The sequence below is a fragment of the Montipora foliosa genome, chromosome 11 (genome assembly GCF_036669935.1).
Source record: "Montipora foliosa isolate CH-2021 chromosome 11, ASM3666993v2, whole genome shotgun sequence".
In the NCBI taxonomy this organism is placed as follows: domain Eukaryota; kingdom Metazoa; phylum Cnidaria; class Anthozoa; order Scleractinia; family Acroporidae; genus Montipora; species Montipora foliosa.
In genome coordinates, this window is record NC_090879.1 from 5,661,791 (window position 1) to 5,684,345 (window position 22,555).

Sequence of the window (22,555 nt, forward strand, 5' to 3'; positions counted from 1 at the left end):
GCTCCGGTAGCCGGAGATACCACGACACAGGTCTCCCAACTTGTAGTAACTTGGATTAACTTAGAGTAAGAGTTGGGAAAATTTGTTATTTCTTCTCTCGTCTGCGCTATTTGCCAAGATAAATCTATATTTTGAAAAATTCTTTGTTGCATTAAAAAGTCATGAAAGCCGTAGACTTGAGGTGTTTTCCTTCGTAGTTCCTCTGAACAATGGGAAGCCTGTGGTTTAAGGAATTTACGGTACGTTCAGTATTATGCTTGGCAGGGTCTCGTCTAGCTATTTCGAGTGACCCGAAAACACTGACCCCCGGTCCGAGGATCCCCTACGGACCACCCCAAAACACCAAAACAACACATAATTAAAGATAAATAAAGTAAAGTAAATAACAACTGAAAATTTGTTTATACCGGTTGTCTAGATAGACCAATCTTGGCAGCGAGATCTCAGGCTCAGGTGTTGCCTTTTCCTTCGCTGTTGACCGGATTGCTTCGAAAAACACCGGTAATATTTAAGTTCCTTCGGCCATTTTGTTCGGAACAGAGAGGTCGTGAAGCCTGGGGCGAGCTCACAATCCCGCTGGAGAATGATCCGAACAAAATGGCGGAGGGAAATAATATTTCCCCGGAGGGTGACTTACCTGACGGGGAGATGTGTTTCTCCGAACCCCTCGCAGACTGATATGAGCAATACTGGTGCATATGTCGCGCAGCCACCGCCTGGATACCACAATATAAAAGAAAAGATGCGCATGCGCTAGGCCTCTGGGTGTGTGAGGCCATGTCGATTGGCAGTACAAGGGAGGGGAGGAAAAGATATCCTACATTGGCCTGGGGACCAGTATTGCTCATATCAGTCTGCAAGGGGTTCGGAGAACCACATCTCCCCGTCAGGTAAGTAACCCTCCGGGGAAATATAATTTCTCCTTCACCCCTCTCCGACTGATAGCCGCAATACTGGTGCAGTATACCAAAGCAATACTGCCAAGCGAATCAGACAAGGCCAAATAACAACCGTAACAATTTAATAATACTACATGAAGCTAGATGAGGCCAAAGGGTCCTTCAACAATACAATAAATGCCTCCTGCAAATAGGATAAGGCAAAGTAACAACCATAATGAAAAATAACTTCTCAAAGAGGCTAGAAAGAAACTTAATGTCCTACAACAGTACAAAGCCTCCCGTACCTGTATAACACAGAGGTATTCCGCGAAATGATAAATCCGAACCATTAAGCACAGCCCTTGCAAAGGCACCAGCACATGACTCTTTGCGACAGAACCGTTCAAAGGTCTGCACAGAAGCCCAATCCGCAGCTTTCAAGATAAGATCAGCAGACAGTCCTGACGCGGCAGCGGCTGAGGTAGACGCTCCTCTAGTCGATCGAGTGGCCAGTGTAATTCAATTCAATTCCGGCCATACGCAAGGCTCTTGACAGCCACCGAGAGACTGACTGACTTGAAATTGCCTTGTGCGGAGAAATAAATGGCACTAATAGTTGGTTGGATTTCCGTTATCCTTTTGTCCTCTCCACATAAGCGGTAATAACACAAATCTTGGGATTCTCTGGGAATGCCAAGAAAAGAAACTTCCGAGCTGCGTGACCAGGTCTGGAGTTCTTCACATGAGTGGGGAGTGAAAATTCCCATGACCCCTCTTTCCTGAGAGAATACGTCAAGTCCAACGGAGACAGTTCATGAGCTCTTGCTGCTGAAGTCAGTGCTAATAATAAAACAGTTTTATAACAAATCTGCTTTGGTGTTAATTCTTCTAAGAGTTCCAAGGACTCTAGGAATGACAAAATAGTCTTAACGTTCCATGTAGAACAGTATCTCGGCTTAGGGGGTTTAATCTTAAACACCCCTTTCATAAAACGAGCCACAACGGGGAGGCCTAATAACTGAGTAGAGCCAACTGGGTCATGAGCCTGAGAAATAGCTGACCCATAGAGAGCGATCTTCCTGTATTCTAAATGCCTTGTATAACTAGGGAGGCAAGGAATGCAAGAACCTCTGCTACAGAAGCTGAAATGGGACAGGAACCCCGTTGAGAACACCAGCGTACCCATGCCCCCCAGGGGCCTGAGTAAGGCTTCTGGGTGGGCGTTCCCTACGAGGCCACCCAGATGTCATTAACTTCCTTTGAAAAGCCTGTTGCTTGGTAACGGTCCCTGATAGTGGCCAAACTGTCAGATGAAGGGACTTCCACTGGGGAGGGTATGCTGTTGGCTGAAATGGGAGAAACAACAGAGATTTGCCCTGGGGTAGCAGCAGTGGGCGATCCACCAGCAGCTGAATGAGGTCTGGAAACCATGGCTGTCCGGTCCAGTTCGGGGCAATTATTTAGGACCGCAGCTGCTTGATCCTCTTTGATCTTCCACAGTACCCGAGGCAGAAGGACTACGGGAGGATGGATTAGGCAAGTCCATTTGCTCCAGTCCAGGAGGAATGCATCCACAGCCAGAGCCCCCGGATCTGGGTACCTCGAGACATACTTGGGTGATTGGCGGTTTAAACAGGATGCAAAGAAGTCCACTTCTGGTGCGTAGAATCTCTGACAAATGGACTGGAAGATCTTCCTGCCCAATGTACATTCGGTTCATGCGCTTTTGAGTATTTTTATAGAAAAAGCGCAATATAAGTATTAAATATTATTATTATTATTATTATTATTATTAGTAGTAGTAGTAGTAGTAGTAGTAGTAGTATTATTATTACTATTATTATTATTATTATTTTTATTATCATTATTATTCTGGTCTCGATCTGCCTGGAGGCTGTGTCTGCTACCACGTTTTGAATGCCTGGATTATGCTGAGCTGTCAATAATACTACTGCCCACAACTCTAGGGCTTGTACAGTCAGAGCAGGGGAGCGCGTGCTCCCTTTCTTGTTGATGTACGCCACCACTGTGGTGTTGTCTATTCTCAAGTGAATGTGTTTGAGCGGAGGATGTTGAGCCTCTTGGGACTGCAGAAGTGCTTTCAGAGCCAATGTTGCTGCTCGTAGCTCCAAGACATTGATGTGCCACTGCGCCTCTTCCACACTCCAATGGCCCCTGGTGGTAATCCCGTGGTAGGCTGCACCCTAGCCCGTTTTCGAGGCATCGCTCCAAACTGTGAGATCGATGAGTGGAAGCTGAATTGGATAGTCATTTAGACGGCAGCGGCTCTCTGAGACCCACCACTCTAGGTCTTTGTGTGCCTGGGAGGTTAAGGGGACTATCACTTTCCTTGCCTGCCCATGTTGTGACACTGCTTGCAGGTATAGGCTTTGGAGACCTCTGTAATGAAGTGGTGCAACCAAGATCCCTGTTTGTGATGCATGGCTCATTTGTCCAATTAACGTGGACAGAGTCCTCACTGAGCCACTCCCTTGAGCAAGGGGGTGATGGCAGGTATCCACAATGGAGGTAAGGTTTGGTTGAGGGAGGGACAGGGTCATCGTGGTGGAGTCTAGGGAAGCTCCGAGGACGATTAGACGTTGGCAAGGAATGGGGGAGCACTTCTCCTTCTCCACCAAAAAGCCCAGCTTTTCCAGTAAGTCTACCATTTGAGCAAAGATTTTCTGCAGCACCTTGCTCTGTTGGTGTAGTAATAACATGTCGTCTATGTAGACAACAACCCGGATACCCATGGACCGCAACACTGCTAGCTCTGGCTTCAGCGTCTTTGTGAATGCCCTCGGAGAAGAGGACAGGCCAAAGGGAAGGCACTGAAACTCGTATGTTCTGTCCTGATAGACGAACCTCAGATACTTTCTGTGGGAGTGATGAATTGGAAGTGCGTAATATGCATCTTTCATGTCTAATTTCATCATGAAGTCTCCCTGCTGTGTTAGGGATTTCACTACTTGCAGTCCCTCCATCTTAAAGGACTCCTTCCCTAAGACCCAGTTTAGAGCACGAAGGTTGGTGATAGGTCGATAATCGCCATTTGCTTTTTGTACTAAGAACAGGGTTGAAGTGAACTGGTCGTCCTGTGGCCGGACGGCTCCCTTTGCTAACTAGTCTTTGATAGCCTTTTCCATATGGTAAGCATCCGAGCGGCATTTTACTCTGGATACTCTCATGCGCCATTGCCTGAGGCGCCTGCAAAAGGGGATCTTGTACCCCTGAAGTGTCCTGTGTTATTTGTTTCCAATTCTGAACAAAAAATTGTAAACGAGTTGCTGATCTGTTGGTGGGGGGCGTAAGCATTTTGAGACATGGGAACGGATAGTCACCTCGAGCTGGTCTTGGGGTCAGATTGCTGGGAGGATCCCGCTGTTCCTCCGTCTTTTGGGGGACTGCAGGTTAGACCTTGAGCCATATCCCCATTTCCGTTTCCCTCCAACTCGACTGTTGTCAGTGGTGCGGTAGTGTCCACGAAAGGGCTGCTCCCTCCTGTGTGGTCCTTTGGAGAAGTGTTTCGAGGCTGGTGTGCTGATAAGCGTGCTGTTAGTTGAGCTATGATCATGTTCACTCTTGATCTTTGAATGAAACTTGTCCGGGAAAAGGTGCTTATCTGCAGGGATACCTTCCCGCAGAGTACGTTTACCAACTTCAGTGAGGAACTCAGAGAAGCGTTTTTGCCCCCAGGCATTGAGCCTAAAGTTGGCGTTACCAAGGAGGACTAGAGCATCTTCCAGTAGGTCCTTAATGGCATCAGGGTCAGGACCTTAACGTCATCCTCTCCATCTGAATTATCAAGGGCTGTCAAGGCTGCTAACCAGGGGCGAGCCACAACCAAGAAAGCAGATTGACGTTCAGCCAAGCCATCATCACAGGAGAAGAGATCCTTTGTTTTAGTGTAACCATGCCTCTTTTAATTCCTCTTTCATCCCAGCCTCCATCGTTGGAGCTACCAGCAAGAACTCTGTGTCTTTAATTTGTGTATAGGAAGTGGTCAGTTCCTTCCACTTGTCTTTGGACAGGGACCTGGAAAAGGCCTTATTTGTGAAACTCAACAGGTCTTGAGAGATGACAGTTTCTTGTTCTGTATTAAAGAAAAGATTCCCTCGGAGCGTGGTTGGCACCGTCGTTGCATCGGTGGATTTTGTCACCGTGTTAACATTATCCTTCAGTTCATTCTGTCCCGGTAAAGAGAGCGAGGCAATGACACCTTGCAGGACCGCTGGTAATGATTTTGCCACAGAGTGACTCTGCCACTAACTTTTCAAGGTCTGGCTGTCTATTACCGCTACCCGCCATATGGATCGGGTCAGACGGTGGACAGTGTCACCCTAAAGACACAGAACGCGGTCATTGACTCGTACCTTCATTTGTGCAAATCCTTGCTATAAATGCTTCAAAAAAAAAAATTACAAACCTAACGCAATCGAAACCACTTACATTTTTAGAGGTTTCGCCAGGCATGTCCGACATTAAAAACTGCAGTAAATGAAGGGAAACACTCCCAATGAGCCGAGAAAACAGAAAAACGTGATGGGCCGAAACGCGCCACGATACGAAGAGGCACAGCGCATACGCATCTTTTCTTTTATATTGTGGTATCCAGGCCGCGGCCACGCGACATATGCACCAGTATTGCGACTATCAGTCGGAGAGGGGTGAAGGAGAAAGAAAGAAATTACAAATAGAACTTACTTATTGTCAATCTTTTTCGAAGTATACCGGTCCACAGCGAAGGAAGGGGCAATGTGTGATTAATAGACTTTGTGCCCTAGCCTGTCACAAAGATGTTTAACACATCGCTTTCTACCGGTGAAGTCCCCATTCTGTGGAAATGTTCTAACATCATACCTATCCCAAAGGTAAAACAACCTCTATGTGAGAGCGACACCCGACCTATCTCTTTAACCCCTATTTTGTCTAAGGTTTTGGAAGATTTTGTGGTCTCTTGGATGATCGAGGATGTTGGCGAGCATATTGATAGTCGCCAATTTGGTAGTGTTAAAGGATCTTCCACCACTTACTGTGTACTCGATCTTATCCTCAACTGGCTTTCTGACCTTGATAATCCTGGTTGTTATTTGAGAGCCTGCTTCCTTGACTTTAGCAAGGCGTTTAACAGGATCGATCATACCATTGTTATTAGGAAGCTAATTGAGTTAGGGGTGTGTCGCTGTATCATATCAGGGATCTGCTGTTTCCTAACGGATCGGTGGCAATGTGTCAAACTAGGGCAGACCGTCTCCAATTTGCTCCCAGTACGTGCCGGTGTCCCTCAAGGGACCAAACAGGGTCCTATACGTTTTGTAATAATGATTAACGATTTGAAATTGGCTTCCCCGCGTTGCTCATACTGGAAGTATGTGGATGACATCACTATATCAGAATTTGCAGCGGCACGCAGGGTGCCAATTTTGCAATCATAAGTGGAGATATGTCCAGGTTTGCCGCTAATTAGATGCACACGGATTTCAATAAGCGTCATGAAGTGTCCCTTTGCTCTTCTCGCCAACTTCAACATCACTTGTGTCTCAGAATACAGACAATTTATGTCACAAAGTGTCCCCCAAATGCTGCTCTTTAAGTAAAGATTAACTGCTGCATTTACCCAAAGCTAAAAATAACGCTAACCTTTACCCTTACCTTATTGTTGAAAATAGGTAGCAAATGCTTAGACTTAAGGGGACACTTTGTGTTGGATGTCAAAATTGGGCGTGCATCTAATTAGGTGCAAACCTGGACATAAGTGTCTGAACTTGACAATATCAGCACTTGGGCTGCTACAAACAATATGGTTCTTAACCCCAAAAAGTGCAAGGAGATGATCTTGCGTTTTCGTAGAGTCGTGGACCATCTCCCATTAGCCTTGGCCATAGACACTAAGGCCCTTGAGTCAGTCGATGCTCATAAAGCATTGGGCGTTACATTTCAAAGTAATCTCAAATGGGATTTGCACATTAATAAGGTTGTGGCTAAGGCGTCAAAGAGGCTGTATATTCTTCGTGTCCTTAAACGCATCGGTGTACCACCTGCCGACCTACTTAAGGTTTATTTTGCGCTCATTAGGTCTGTCCTTAAATATCGTTGTCCTGTGTGGCATAATGCCCTGCCCGCCAAACTATCAGATAGGATCGAGCGAGTGCAGAAACGGGCGCTGCGCTGTGCTTCCTGCACTGCACTCCGGGTGTGTATCACTTCACACAAGAAGAATGGTGTAGCAAATTATTTACGAAGATAAATGAGCTCGAGTCCAGTCTTCGCCATCTTGTTCTACCGACTCGGTCGCAGGCACACGGCCGCTCCCTTCGCAACAAAGACAGACCATCCCTTATAAGTTGCAAAACGGAACGCTTTAAACGAAGCTTTTTTCCGGCGATGTGCGTTTATGCTCATGGCATGTAATTTAGGAACTTATGGGAATTTAATGTACAACTTGATTATATATTTCTAGTTCCTAGTTTTTTATCTAATTTATCATATTTTATCCTCTCATTATTGTAAGGCTCAGACCATTTTGAACACAACGTAATAAGTTTTATCTTTGTAAAATAATTTCGCAATTCGCTTATTTCTAAGCGCGACGATTTTATTAATAATAAACCAATAAACCATAAACAACATTATTAATAAATATTTACAAATTTACAACCATATCCTATTATCTTTACAATGATCAAAAAACTAAAGCAATATATGCGAATCAATAGAAACAATGATCTGTTATTACTAAATTTAGTAAACAAGTTCGTCTTAAGTGATCTTTTAAAACTCGAGATTACGGTGATTAAAAGAGGAAAATTTAAAACTAAAGCAATATATGCAAATCTACAGAAACAATGATCTGTTATTACTAAATTTAGTAAACAAGTATTCTTAAGTGATCTTTTAAAAGTCGAGATGGTGTTAGACTTCCGAATTTCATAGGGTATTAAGTTCCATTCTCTTGGTACATGAACAGCGAATGCTCTGTCTCCATATATAGGTGTAAAACTTTATTGGCTGAATCCTTCTGTGTTACAAGGCTTCAAATTCCGTAAGGCTCTAAATCTCGAAACTCGTAGTTCTCTCAATAAACGCTATCCGTAATCAAGGTATGTAAAACTAAACTGCCAGTATTTCCTTTCCAACAAACCACGTCCGGTGTAACAAGAACAGATAATCACTAAATTAGGGTAAATAAACGAATCTGTTTGCGGTTTCACAAATTTTCATTTTCCTAGGCTATTTCCGTTAATTGTTCTATTATTTTAATTCAGTTCAGTTCAATGTAGGCTCGATTTCTTCACACTCCCCCCTTGACCAACTGCTCACTGTTGGTCAAGAAGTCTCCTAATCTTGTCAGCAGTGGCTCCTGCGGCTCGTCTCGGTGATCTCACAATTTCCATTGGATGGTCAGGCTGCTGAACAATTCCGACTTTCTCGACTCCGTCATGTCCGTTTTCAGGCAGGTTTCCAGTGTTCACTTCCAGTGGGAAAAGCTTCTGTACTGGTCTCCGTAACGTTGATGGCTTTCCCTTCTTGATAATTATCCGCGATACAGCACCTCTTTTGTGTCTATCGCTGCTCTCGATCAGCTCAGTGATCTCTCCCAATCTCCACTTGCTCCTCGCTAGACTCTCATCGTGAATCAGGACTACGCCTTCATGCAACCTTCGCCTCATTCGGATCTCGTTTGGTTCTGCAATGATGGAATTCCCTCAGCCCTACAAGGTACTCGTTGAACCATCGTTTCCAGAAATGTTCCAGTAACCTACAGAGGTAACGTGCTCTCCTTTCTACCTTGGGGGCGGTTAGCTCAACGGGGTTTGGTAGTGTAGCAATTCGTCTTCCAATGACCAGGTGGGATGGCGCGTCAATGGTTCTTGATCTGTGATGTCTGAGTAGACATATGTGAGAGGACGTGAGTTTAGTACTCCTTCCACTTCTGTGAGGACTGTCAGTAGTTCTTCATAGGTCAGCTGTGTCTTTCCGAGAACTTTGCGAAGGCTCCTTTTTACCAGCTGCACCATACGCTCATAGTACCCTCCCCACCATGGAGCTTTCTCCAAGCTAAAGTTCCAAGTAATCCCTTGGTTGGCGGCAAAATCTTGAGTTCTCTTGTTGTGAAGTAATTGCCCCAGCTCCTTGTTGGCTCGCTTGAAGGTCTTTGCGTTGTCAGTTGTTTTGGACACTCGTCTGCCGCGTCTGGCTATGATCCTACGCAGGCACCTGACGAACGCTTCTGTGGAGAGGTCTGGTGTCAGTTCTAGGTGTAACGCTCTCGAAGGTTGCACAGGTGAATAAGCGGATGTACGCTTTCTTCATTTGCTTCGTAGTGCCGTTGGCGCTCTTTACGTACACAGGGCTTGCGAAGTCCACTCCCACATGGGTGAATGCCGGGCTCTTGGGGACTCTTAGTTCAGGTAGATCTGCGGTCGGTAGTGGTCTGTACGGCACTCCTTCTCTTTTCTTACAAATGACGCATTGATGCAGGATCTTTTTCACGTACTGTCTCCCCATCGGAATCCTGAAGTTAGTCCTTACTTCTACTAGAGTTTCCTTTACTCCACCGTGATTAATCTTACGATGACAGGATTCGACAATCAGTCTTGTAACGTGATGTCGTCTTGGTAATAGGACGGGATAACGCGCTGTGACACTCAACGGAGCGTTTCCAAGTCTCCCTTTGCACCTTACAATGCTTTCCTGATCTCTAAACAGGCCAAGTTGTAGTTTAAGGTTCTCGAAGTTCTTCTCTCTCTCCAAAGGCTTCTGAACTTCACGGATCCAAAGTACTTTCGCTTCACTGATTTCTTCAGCTGTCAGGGTGACCTGTTTACTTTGTGATTCTTTTCTCCCGTTTCTCGCCGACGTCAGATTTCTGATGAACTTCAGGCTGAGAGCTGTTAGTCTGAATAGTTTAGTGGCATCGCTGAACCGCTCGTAGTCGATGATTTCAGTCATCTTTACAGAATTGCTAGGTTTTGTCGTGAGATTAACCATGGTAGTCACATCCTGTGGATTTCGTTCCTTTGCTTTGAATTCCGTCATGCATTCTTCTGACAGATCCTCTTCTTTTAAAACTTCGGAGTTCGGGTAGTTCCTCGGTGGCCCCCTTAGCCAGGCGGGACCCTCCCACCACAAGCTGTTCTCAATGAGCTCAGATGCGAGACATCCTTTGGAACCAACGTCAGCAGGATTCTCAACTCCAGGACAGTGGCGCCAGCTCTTCACATCGATCAACTTGTGGATCTCGTTTTTTCGGTTCTGCACGGACTGCTTGTACTTTTTGTTGGATCGGATCCAGTAGAACACTGTAATGCTGTCAGTCCAACAAAAGACTTCTCTGATGTTTAACACCTGAGCTAAGGTTTCTTGTACGGAAGAGATGAAGCGGGCCAGGATTAGTGCGGCAAGCAGCTCGATTCTAGGGATACTCATGGGCCAAGATGACGTGACTCTGCTCTTGGATGCTACGAGGCTTGTTTTATAGCCATCTTCAGTTTCAATGCACAGGTAGACAACTGCGCAATACGCTCCCTTCGAAGCATCTCCGTACCCGTGTAGGTTTGCGAACTTCACTCTTCTTTCTTCTTCAGGGAAGTAGTAGCGGCTCACAGTCATTTCGCTAACATTTTCCAGGTCAGTCAGCCACTTTTGTAGGCGGTTTCTTTCAGTTTGAGAGATGAGCCTGTCCCATTCACACTTTTTCAGGCAAAGCTCTTGTAATAGCATTCTTAACACCACCATTACTGGGGATATCAGTCCAAGAGGGTCAAATAGTTTGGCTGCTATTCGGAAAACGTTTCCCTTTGTTGGTTCCAGGCGCCTGGTGAACTCAACGATCTTATTCAACTTCATAACAATGGTATCTTCCTCCAGGTTCCAATTTGTTCCGAGGACTTTATGTTCCTTTGTGGGATCAATTTCATCTAGGCCACCAACTGTGATTTTCGCATAAGACTCTTCTTGATCTGGGGCTGATTCTTTTCTCTCGAGGTGCTCTTTCTTTGTTCGGTCACTTGAGATCTTCTCAATTACTCCTCTTCGGTTCGACGCCCATTTACGTAAGTTGAATTGTCCATCTGCGAAGCAAGAGTTAGTCTCTTTGAAAATGGAATACGTTTCTTTATCGTCTTCACCGCCAGTCGTCAAATCATCTAAGTATAGGCCTGCTAGAATATGCTCTGCTAAGGCTGGGTCGTGCGCATAGTACTCGGTGACGTGGTATCGTAATGTCGCGTTGAGTAAGAACGGGGAACAGTTCATACCGTAGATAACGAGGCAGAAGCGGTAGACCTCGACGTTTGGATCGTCCACAGTGACGTCATCAACCCACAAAAATCGCATAAGGTCTCTCTGTTGTTCATCTACTGCGATGTTAAGAAAGGCTTTCTCGATATCGGCGACTAGTCCAACTTTTTGGACTCTGAAACGTATCAGGATGTCTGCAATACCAGGGGTCAGCGGTGGGCCGGTGTAAGTGCAATCATTCAGGGTAGGACAGTTTGGTTTCACTTTGGCACTTGCGTCAAACATTACTCTCAATTTAGTCGTTAAGGCATCGGTTCTGATAACTGCTTGATGGGGCAAATAATGCGTCTGACCTTGTAACTGTTCTTCAGTTTCATCTACGCGTTCAATAATTCCATGATGCAATTGATCTTGGAAGATCTGGTGGTACTCTTTCATGACAGAAGGCTCTTTCCTCAGACGTCTTACCAGAGTGTTCAGTCTTGTCATAGTTATCAGGTAGGAGGTTGCGGTTTTCCTTTAACTCCAGTTTTACACAATATCAGCCGTTAGCGAAGGAAATGTTCTTTAGAAATGCGCCGTGGACTGTTTTTTTCTCTCTGATTCCAATTGAATCTACAAGTAGATCCCACAGCCGCTTAAGGAGCTCGTCTGTGGGACATTCACTTTTCGGTCCGCAGGTAACCTTTAGCACGTGTATTGAGACGAAATTGACGCTTGAAAGCCGTGTACTTTTCTTCTGGCTGGGGACAGGACCCGATAGTACCCATCCCGGGATAGTACAACTCGCCACAGGCCCCTCGCCGCTCTCCCCCCATTTCGTCTGTCCGGTGAAAAATACCCACATAAAATCAGCGCCAATTAGCATGTCAATTTCTAGATCTTCCTTTCCATGGTCACCGTCAGCTAATTCAATTTCTTTGAGATGCGAAAAATATTCCATGGTAGTGTCAATCTCATGACTTCCGATCGGTGTGCAAATTGTGGGTACAACAAAGGCTTCAATTTCTCGTGACGACCACTTGTTTGCATTTCCCACACTAACTATAATCTTCTCACACTCAGTTGGCTCTCCGGTGATACCCCTTCCGAATGTTTTAATCAAGAGCGGCTCCTTGCTGATTGTCGGCGACTTTATCTGGTCACGTAGACGTTTAGTGATGTAAGTTTTCTGGCTTCCTAAGTCGAAAATTAATCTCGCTCTTATTCCAGTTGAGGCGTTTCCATTTCCAATGAATGCTTGTGCGGTTTGTAACAGAATTGAATCATGCGATCCCACGTAAAGGGCTCTTCTTTGCGAGGCTTGAGGAGAGTGTTGATGACACCTCGCGTTGGCGGAATTCCGTTGTGGCTAACCGTAGGTCCCGGCTGTCGTTCTTGTGGTGGCGGGTCGCATAGGCTAAGGTGATGTCTCCCAGAGCAATAAAAACAGGCCATGTTTGATGGGCAATCTCTCGCGAGATGTTTTCTTTTAAGGCAAACAAAACAAAGACCCTGCTTTTTTAGGCATTCTCTTCTTGCTGCTTTGTAAGTCACCGCATGGCAACTTGCTGTTGGGTGCGGTTGCTTTGCAAAATGTACAATGTGTTGTATTTGAAGGCTGGTTTCCGGAAGACAATACTGACGCGCTTGTTGGTCCCGATCTCGGCGGTCTCTATTCTCGATCTTCTGGACTGTATAAATTCTCTTTTCGGGCAAGGGCTTGCACTCCTCCACACCTTTCTCTATTTTCTACTTCACTGCGCAGAAAATGTAAGACTTGAATAAGATTCCATTCCCCATCTTTCATTTCACGGCCCACTAACAGGCGAATATCTTTGGGAATTTTTGTCATAAGCACCGGAACCAGAAAACTTCCATAAGACTCTGTAGGCACTTCTAAAGCTTGTAGGCCCCTTACATGTGCTTCAACTTCATCATAGCTTTGCCATAATTTAAGAACGTCCGATGCGTTTCCCAGGGGCGGTAGTTTGAGAAGGCCATCCATGTGACTACTCATGATGACTTGTTTGTTCCCGAATCGATTCTTCAGGAGCTCGATTGCTGCATTGTAGTTGGCGTCTGTTAAAAGTAGACCGGCGATTGTTGCGGCTGCGGATCCGTTCAAAAGGCCTTTCAGGTAGTTGAAGTTGTCGATGTCGTGCACATCTGTGTTTTCGTGAACAGCACTCCTAAAACTATCCTAAAATGTTAACCGCTGGCTTGGTTCCCCAGAGAAAGTCTTCAAACCTATTCGAGGCAAATTCGCATGTTTGCCCGCACTACCAGCGCTTCCCGTAATTGAATTTTGGAGTCGGTGATCCATTCCCAATCTGGCTCTTACTTTCATGGAATGACACTGACACGCTTTCAATCTCCACGATGAGCCCTAACGTTTTGTCGCTAAATACTCCTGCGTCGGCAATTTCCTCTTCCATTTCTTCATCCTTTTCTGAGCCATCCAAAATAGCTTCGTCCAACTTGCGTATGATTTCCATACGGTCATGAAGCGAGATCTTGATTTGTTTGGTTTATTTCCCTTTGAAGAATCGAATTATTTTATGATTTGTTCTGCGTCTCCCATCAACTTTGTGGCGTATAGACGATGCCCTTGACGCTTCTGTTTCTTTTTTGAGGCCATATTATGACTTCGTTGAAAATGCAAAGACTTTTAATCCGGCTCGTCAGGACCATGTAAAACTTTATTGGCTGAATCCTTCTGTGTTGTGAAGAAATCGAGCCTACATTGAATTGAACTGAATTAAAATAATAGAACAATTAACGGAAATAGCCAAGGAAAATGAACATTTGCGAAACCGCAAACACATTCGTTTATTTACCCTAATTTAGTGGTTATCGCTGTTCTTGTTACACCGGACGTGGTTTGTGGGAAAGGAAATACTGGCAGTTAAGTTTTACATACCTTGATTACAGATAGCGTTTATTGAGAAAACTACGAGTTTCGAGATTTAGAGCCTTACGGAATATGAAGCCTTGTATAGGTCTTGGTATACGATCTAGGTTGGATTAAAAGCTCATTACTGACAGAGCTCATTAATCTAGTATGAGAACGATAATGCATTTTATGAGCTAAATAGCTAGGCGATGTCCCATTTAGTGATTTATACACTAAAGGCAGAATCTTGAAAATAATACGGTATTGAATCGGTAGCCAGTGAAGCTCGCACAAAACAGGTGTGAGTGAACAGAACGAGTGATGAGATCAGACGCTGAAGATGGAATTGGATCGGGCATATACTGAGGAAGAACAGAGAGGAGCACTGTGTTACAGCATTGGAATGGAGGCCAGAGGGGAGGAGGAGACCTGGTCGACCAAAAACAACAAGTAGGAGAATGGTTGAAGACGAAAGACGAGTAGCTTGGAGGCAATCATGGACGACTGTCAGAGCTTTAGCAGCAAACCGAAGTGCATGGAAAGAGAATGTCAAAGCCTTATGTGCCTTATGGCACGAAGAGATATAGAGATAGAGATAGAGATGCTGAAACCTACTCATTTGCAACACAACTCTAGCCGCCGTGTTTTGTACATTCTGCACTCTTTGTAACTGATCTTTAGGCAGGCCATATAATAATGCATTAGTTGCGTTACAATAATCTAGTTTCGATGTGACAAATGCGTGAACGACAACTGCTGCTGATTCTTTAGTGAGATACTTCCTAATTCTAGATAAGTTCCTGAGATGATAAAATAATGAGCTACAGATGCTAGACACATGTGCATGAAACGACATGTGCTCATCAAAGATAACACTAAGACTCCTCGCCGAAAGCCACGCTCTCATCACCAACACATAAGGAGCGAAAGGATGGAGAGGGACGATACTTTGAATGGATGAGCATGACCTCCGTCTTGTCGTGGTTTAGCTTCAATTCATTAAGATCCATCCAACGACAAACAGCAAAAATGCAGTTCTCGACCCGTGATTAGTAGCGTCCACATCCGATCGTCCGTGTATAGATGATAATCCAAGCCATAAGATCCTATCACTTTTGCAAGTGGCGCGGTATATAGAAGGTATAGTAGAGGTACCAGAACTGAACCTTGGGGAACTCCCACGGGAAGATCTCGTACCGTAGAATCCGTCTCATTGATGTTAACAAACTGAGTTCTTTGAGAAAGATAAGAATTAAACCATCGTAGTACAGTTCCTCTGATGCCAAATGATTTCTGCAATCGTGGCAGCAACAAGGTATGGTTAACGGTATCAAATGCTGCCGACAAATCCAGTAAAACAAGGAAAACACTCTCGCTCTTGTCCAATGACCGCATAATGTCATTCGTAACGGTGAGAAGCGCAGTCTCGGTGCTGTGGAAAATATTGTACGCCGATTGAAGAGGCTCATGTAGATCATTTTAACCAAGATAGTTATTCAATTGAACAAACACTGTTTTCTCTATCAATTTAGATAGGAACTTTAATTTTGACACAGGGCGAAAGTTACTAAACTGCTCAAAATCTGCATTTAATTTCTTAAGAAGATGTAATAGCAGCGCAACCTTAAGTTCCTTGAGCAGCAAACAAGAAGACAATGACAAATTAATCAGCCTTCTAAATACAGGAACAAGACTAGAATCGCATGATACTCACTGGAAGTGGATCCAGTGCGCATGTCTTAATAATTGAACCCCCAGTCAACCTTAAGACGTCTTCACCTGTTATCATTTCGAACTCGCTAAAGCATGACGTACACTCAAAACTCTACATAGTGCGCTCCCCCAGCTACTCTTTCGTAACCAGCAATTCATCACGAATTCGCACATTGTTAGCACTAAAGAAATCAGCAAAGGCATTTGCGAGTTCTTGGTAACTGTTAACAGACGGATATCTTTTGTATATGTTCCTTTGCAGTAATTTATCAACTGTGCGAAAAAGTAGCTTGCTATCATGGAAATTGTCCTGAATAACTGCTGAATAACGCTGTTCTTACGCCTTATAGAGAATAGCATTTACAACATTGCACTGTTCCAAATAATTCACCATGTCAATTTCAAAACCAGTCGAACGCCATTTACGTTCAAGCCCTCGCCTCTTTTTCTTCTGAATGGCGATCTCCTCATTATACCAAGGAGCATTTGGTCGAATGACAATAGTGCGAGTTATTTTAGATGCCAACCTGTCCAAAGCCTTGCATAAGACCTCATCATACACCCTAGCCAATGACTCAATACTTTGCGAGACACATTCATCCGACAAACCCCGGCCGACGATCCAATCATCTCATTAAAATCATCAAAATCAAAACCCTTTAATTTACGAAAGACGACAGTCCTCTTCTCATTTAATGGTTTCCGTAAATTCAAATTAAAGCAAAAAACCTTATGATCCGAGATAAACTGTTCCATGACTGTAACATCCTTTAGGCCTAAGGCACCCTCAGTCTCATTCCTTGTAATGATCAACTCCAGTATGTGACCTCGTTTATGGTTGGGTACACACACATGTTGCTTTAAATTGAACAAATCCAGTAGCTCTCCAAATCGTGTCGCGTCCCAATCGGTCTTTTCTTCAATATGGAAGTTAAATTCCTCTATATCAAAAGCTCTTCTTAGCATATTACAGTCTCTTGCCATAGACTAGACAATTCCTCCAGAAAGACTCCAACTGAAGCACCCCCCGGGGGACGGTAGACAACGATTGCTCTCAAACTCTTACGAGCAACAAAAGTGACATCCATGCATTCAAATGATGTAAAAGAATGCTCACATAACCTTGTTTTAGCGCCAATACCTTGCTTGTAAAGAAGGCCCACGCCTCCGCCCCGTCCTACCGATCGTGGGGTGTGCAGGAGACGATAACCATTCGGACAGAGCTCTGCAATAGTCACTTCACTACCTTCCATATGCAGCCATGTTTCTGTAATCCCCAAGAAATCCACCTTGTAATCCACAACAAAGTCTTAAACAGTAAGAGTTTTGTTGAATGATGAACGAGCGTTCATAAGGCACGAGGTGAATTCCCTGTTGAACGAAAATTTAGGAGCAACACTGACGCGATCCTCAGGTGTCCATTCTTGACCATTCGATTTAAAGAAACAATTGTTGTAATCCTACGATCAGGGCCTGGATTCAATTTAAACACCAAGTCGCCGACATCTAGAATAAGATGGAAAGTCGCATTCGAGTTCGCATAGTAAGCACACAGTCTTTTGTGTCGCCTTAACTTGATCTTTAGCGAACCGCGACGAGTGTTTGAGGAGCCCAGCAACGCAATGAAGCGTCCAAGAAAACCATTGTTTGAATTCCAGGGAAGCCAAATCAATAGACCGCAATCAGCATGCAAATGACTGTGCAAATGATCGACTAAACTCTCGCCTCGGAAAGCCACCAGCGAAACCCAGGATAAATAATTTTCAAATTCCCTCACGTTCGTCTATTTCACATAATCAAAACCACTCCAGCGATAAGCTACCCCATTTAGACGTCTTTTGTTTAACAAGAATGTCACAGTGTTTCCGAAAATTCCCTTATTCTCGAGTCATGTTAGATTGCACTGAATTTTTTTATAGAAACCCCATCATCTTTAGTAAATCAATCAATTTACATATTCCTCCTGCAAATCTCACAATACCTTCAAGGTTCTTGTGGGTATCAGCCCATCAGGAGCTGTCACATTTCTTTCACAGCTGTGGGGTGGAAATGCGCCTTCTTACCAACATATTGTTGAAGAATCAGGACCGCTGGGTCTGCTTGAGTGTGGAGACAGTATTATGGCTAATATGGGATTCGACATCGGTGACTTACTTAAGCCACTGAAAGCCAACCTTAGTTCCCCCCCCCAAAAGGGATTCCGTCAGCGGACAAGGAAAGAGGTTGAAGAAACAAGAAGCCTGAATTGTCGCTGTGCGTATCCATGTGGAAAGGAAGATGGAACAAATGAAAATTTTAGGATTTTACAGGGGATTATACCTGCTACAGAATGGAATAATGCAAATGATATTGTACTTATGTGTGCTGCCTTAACTCACCTCGAGACAGCTTTAGTTAAATAAGTCAATGTGTAGGGAACAAAATAAGATGCTAAGTGGTGTCTGTGCATAGAATCTTCTGTGCGTATTTTGTTACGTTTAAGGGGGCTGGGGTAATGCGAATATTTCTCTGGTGCACACAGGAGGACATTTAATTTAACCTGCAATGGCGTCGAAAGTCATTGTAACGCGAATGGCGTTTTAGTGCATCTTTAAACAAAATATACCCTTATGGAGCTCAAGAATGGAACGTCAATTGGATAAACAAGACAGGCGATGAAAAATAAAATCTGGAATCTTATAAGCGACGAGTAATGGACTTTGACAAAAATCTATTGCCCGTCGAGCCGAAATCAAAGTGAGCTGTATTTCTAACATTTTACCAAGTGTACTGTTATGTAGAACACTGAAACCAAATGGAAAATTATCTGGTAACTTATGGGTTCCACAAAGACAGAGAAGGAATCGAACACCTGTGCTCTCTGTTGTCTGGTTATTTGTATTATTTGTACTCAACTCTGCACAGTCTTTAGGTAAAAAAAATAATATTGGAAATGTGACAGCCAAGAATTATTTGAAAGAAAACTTGTCGTCTATTTTTTGCTTCATTATTCAAGGAAAAGGTTCATCATGGAGAAAGGGTTTGATCCTGAAATTTATTTTGTTGCAATTGCGTATGGTAAGTTGACACGATTGAGTTTCTTCTCTTCACGCAGGTAATGAAATAGGAAGGGGTTTTTGCCTCTAACAGCAAATATGTTGTTTGTTTCAAAAAATGTTACCCTGGAAAAGGTGGCATTTATGAATTCATCATGTTGTGTAATATGCGAGCTTAACTGGATAGTTTTTATGGCAATAGTAAAGCATTTTCGTATCAAAATGAGGTTAGCGTCTTTCTGTTGTGTTCACTTAATTAAAGATACCATGCCTTGTGAGTTTGTATTTACCGTCTGCCGTAAACTTGATTTCCACTCTCAAATATACCTCCAGAACCTACTTTTTGCGTAGAATAAGCTTTTAGAATGATATTCTTGTCTTCTGTAGTGATACTTGACGATTCGGGAACATTTTGTGAAAAAATATTTATAACGCGGGTCACACGTGCAACTTGATCGCCCGAACTTGCTCGATTATGCATAACATCCTCTTGGCCTTTTGACATCCCATTGAAAAAAAATCATAAAATATTCGCGGACCGGTCGATTTCTTTGAAATTTGAAAGGTGATTGCTAACGAATAGGGAAAGGTTTTCACAATAACTAAAAATTCCTGTGTTAAGCATGAGAATAAGACAAAGAGGTAAGCACGACTAAATTTGTTGCGTGCGTTGCTATTTTTGTGTTTGACTGTTGTGCAAATTTTGACTGAGAATATTAAATTATCAAAAAGTATCTACTGATAGATCGTTAAAAAATCTTCATTTTTAGCAGTTATTTGAACATAAAAGATGTAACGCTAGACGAGAAATAATATTTTTGTTGATATTTGAAAGAAGAAAACTTTCGCGGGAATCGGGACGCGGTGAAAATGAGTTAACAAATTTGCATACGTGCGTTGGAATGTGATACGTGAGGAGACAGGAATTTTATTTCTCTGACAAATGATTTTGTCATTGTAGTGTAAAATGAAGTTTATTTGGGAAGGCAACAATATTTCGTTAACTTCCTGGTTAATCCAGGTATTGCTACGACTTACTAATGCGAAGATTGTTTACATGAAACTCACGCTTTTTGCGAATTTTGAGTGCCATGAAATTACATCATTTGCTTGACAATATATCATCCCTTTACTCTAACACAAAAACATTCAGATAGTAACAAACTTCATATTTATTAACCAATTCTGCTTTTGTGTCTGTCAGCATTGTGATTTGCGATAATTCGCAAGTCTGTTTTTGTAATATTCAGTCAAATATTACAACAAAATAAAAAAAACCAAAGACGGAACTAAAAAGTACGTTGTTTTACTCTGAAAACGACGAACGATTAATATTCTTTCCCGTAGTTAGTTCAGTTGACACCAGGTGATCACGTGCACCTTTATGGTTTCCTAGCACGTGATCAATTTCTTCCTTTTGACAAAGCATCATGACCTTTCCATTCGTTCATAAAAGTCAGAGACTGCAGTTACTTTTTTGCAGACTAATAGTATTTATTTAAAGAAGAAACGAGTGAATTTTACTCAAGAGCGTGTTTTGTTATCTTTAAACTGAATTTACTACCAAAGCTTAAAAAGCTAGAAGACTTCAAAATGGGACAGGACATGCTTAGATCCCATTATGGAGATGCATCTTTGAGGTGAGAGCTATCCTTGAGACTCTTGTTTGTAGCCCATTATATCTCTAACAACGTTATCAGGAGCTTCTATTGGCCTCACGCACGGCCATGCGGCCTTGGTGTCTTTACTTGTTAGACGAGGAAGTCTTGACAGGTCTTTAATCCACGACTTAAGATTTTTAGGAACAGGGAGTTTCCCTGTGGATGTAATGAACTTTTCAACAGCTCGTTTTGTGCATCTCTTTCGGCGACTGTCTCAACTCCAGCTTGTTTCGCATTTTCGGGTCGGGCCACTAGTTCTTCTTTTGTCCCAGACACCTTAAAGCCATGAATCTAAAGTCAATCTTGCAACTCAGCCTTTCAGTAGCCAATTTCAATTTAATTTCAATTCAGTTTATTTGTTTATTAGCATTGCAATATCATCACAGTCGTGGGCGACCCGCGATTAGCGAAGCTATTCTAGGCGGGCTACCTTTCTGAAACAAGTCCTGTCTCTGTTATTGAACACATATTATTAAATAAAATCCTGTTAAAATCACAAAGTACATACAAAATAAGAAATCAGTTAATTAGTTAATTAATTACACAGTTATCAAGATACACAGTTGAAACATGACTAATTAGAATTTAAAATGATTAGATTTGAATTTAAATTTAGATATATTGAAAAGTTACTTTAACTTTAACTAGCGGACGAGAGATATTTGCAGCGTAAATCAACATTTATCTTCTCAATTTCCATTAGTTTTAACAGCCGATTCTTTAGTTCACGCGTAAAAGGGGTTCTATTTTTGATAAGAAGTTTCATTGGGATGCTGTTTCACACTCCTACACCTATTCTAGCAAAAGAAAATAATAGTTGGTTAGTTCTGGAGACTTTAACGTATAGATTACCCGCTGCTGAGAATCTTGTAAAATGATGATGAACCTGCTCGGAGTGGTTTTAAACATAAAGGGAAATCGGCTAAAAATCCCTCGAGCAAAGTGTAGGCTATCCGTACCCTAGTTCTTGTCTAAAGAAGGTTTCAGTTGTTGATAGAGAAACTACGAGTATAACATACAATACTTCCTGACATGTATGTTATCATATTGTTATAGGTGGGAAAGTAGAAATCATAATTTAAGTAACTGGGTTTTTTAATGCTGAAACATTCCAATAATTTTATTCCAGGAGAGTGCGCAGAATAGGTGGCTCTTGTTTCCTTGTTTCCTTTAAAAAATTTGCTTGTGTTTGCTTGTTCCCGAAGTTACTTCCAAACTTGTTCTGGGCTTTTTGATCCCCAAAATGATTTACATTTCCTAGTTCCCTAAGATATTTTGTCTTTGTTCCCCTGGGTCTTGTTGTTCAAAAGCCGATAACGCTAATCCCAGATTAAAAATTAACCAAGGAGTTTATTTCTCTACTCCCAAATCCCAAAACTTTACAATAGAAGAAGTCAATCTTGAAAAACAAAAGTAAGCAAAACAAACTTTCACCAAAATTTAAAAACATGAAACAAAAGTTTACGCTTATCCTGGATTTAGTTAATCGGCTCTCCAACAACTGAGCCCAGCCTGTTCCCCGGTTCAAAATGCACACGTTTCTTGTTCCACGAAATCATAGTTAATCAGAGGGGAATGGTTTGGAAGCTCGGCAAACATCAAAGGGGCAAAAAAGATGCCAAGATTTAGGTTGGAAAGTCCACGACCGTGCACAATCTTTTGTTTTGCGCTCATACACTATGCATGAATTACGTAACCAACACGTTTCTATTGGTTAGTTCCTCAGTACGGAGTAAACAACCATTGTGTTTTGTGCACGGTCAAGGCCGAAAACCTACAACAAAGAAATTTGTCGGGTTTCATAACCATTCCCCTCTATTAACTATGACGAAATTCCTCGGATATGAGTTGGCTACATCCGTCTCTTATCTAACAAACTCAGAAGCAACAATAATGTTTAATTCAATTTTAACAAATGTTGAGCTATTAGATAGGTGGAAATTAAACCTTCTGGCGTGGCAGCACTTGGTCCGATCCTAACCTACCCATTAATTTTCGGGTAATTTTATTGCCTAATTTATGTCACGTGGTGCGAACTCACAGGACAGTTATCACCCAGTGACCCCTGTTTGCGTGGATATTTGCGTTGCGGAATGCTGTAGCGATCATTTCCGTTGAAAAGAGATAAAGCCAGCGAACAAAAAAGGC

General features: G+C 42.9%; 2 protein-coding genes and 1 pseudogene across 2 annotated transcripts; 1 reads left to right on the plus strand and 2 right to left on the minus strand.

Annotated features, from left to right (window-relative positions):
- Window positions 1-6,681: 6,681 nt before the first annotated feature.
- LOC137976599 (uncharacterized) lies at window positions 6,682-7,128 on the plus strand. Its single transcript, XM_068823973.1, has one exon. The coding sequence runs from the start codon at window positions 6,682-6,684 to the stop codon at window positions 7,126-7,128; it is 447 nt and encodes a 148-aa protein (XP_068680074.1).
- A 1,958-nt stretch (window positions 7,129-9,086) lies between these two features.
- LOC137976600 (uncharacterized) lies at window positions 9,087-11,612 on the minus strand. The gene has a single exon (XM_068823974.1). The coding sequence runs from the start codon at window positions 11,610-11,612 to the stop codon at window positions 9,087-9,089; it is 2,526 nt and encodes an 841-aa protein (XP_068680075.1).
- A 3,865-nt stretch (window positions 11,613-15,477) lies between these two features.
- Window positions 15,478-16,105, minus strand: LOC137976601 (uncharacterized; annotated as a pseudogene).
- Window positions 16,106-22,555: the final 6,450 nt, after the last annotated feature.

Excerpts from the sequence above, each read along its gene's own strand:
- LOC137976600 (XM_068823974.1), bottom strand. The coding sequence starts at position 11,612 with ATGACAAGACTGAACACTCTGGTAAGACGTCTGAGGAAAGAGCCTTCT.
- LOC137976599 (XM_068823973.1), top strand. The coding sequence starts at position 6,682 with ATGGTTCTTAACCCCAAAAAGTGCAAGGAGATGATCTTGCGTTTTCGT.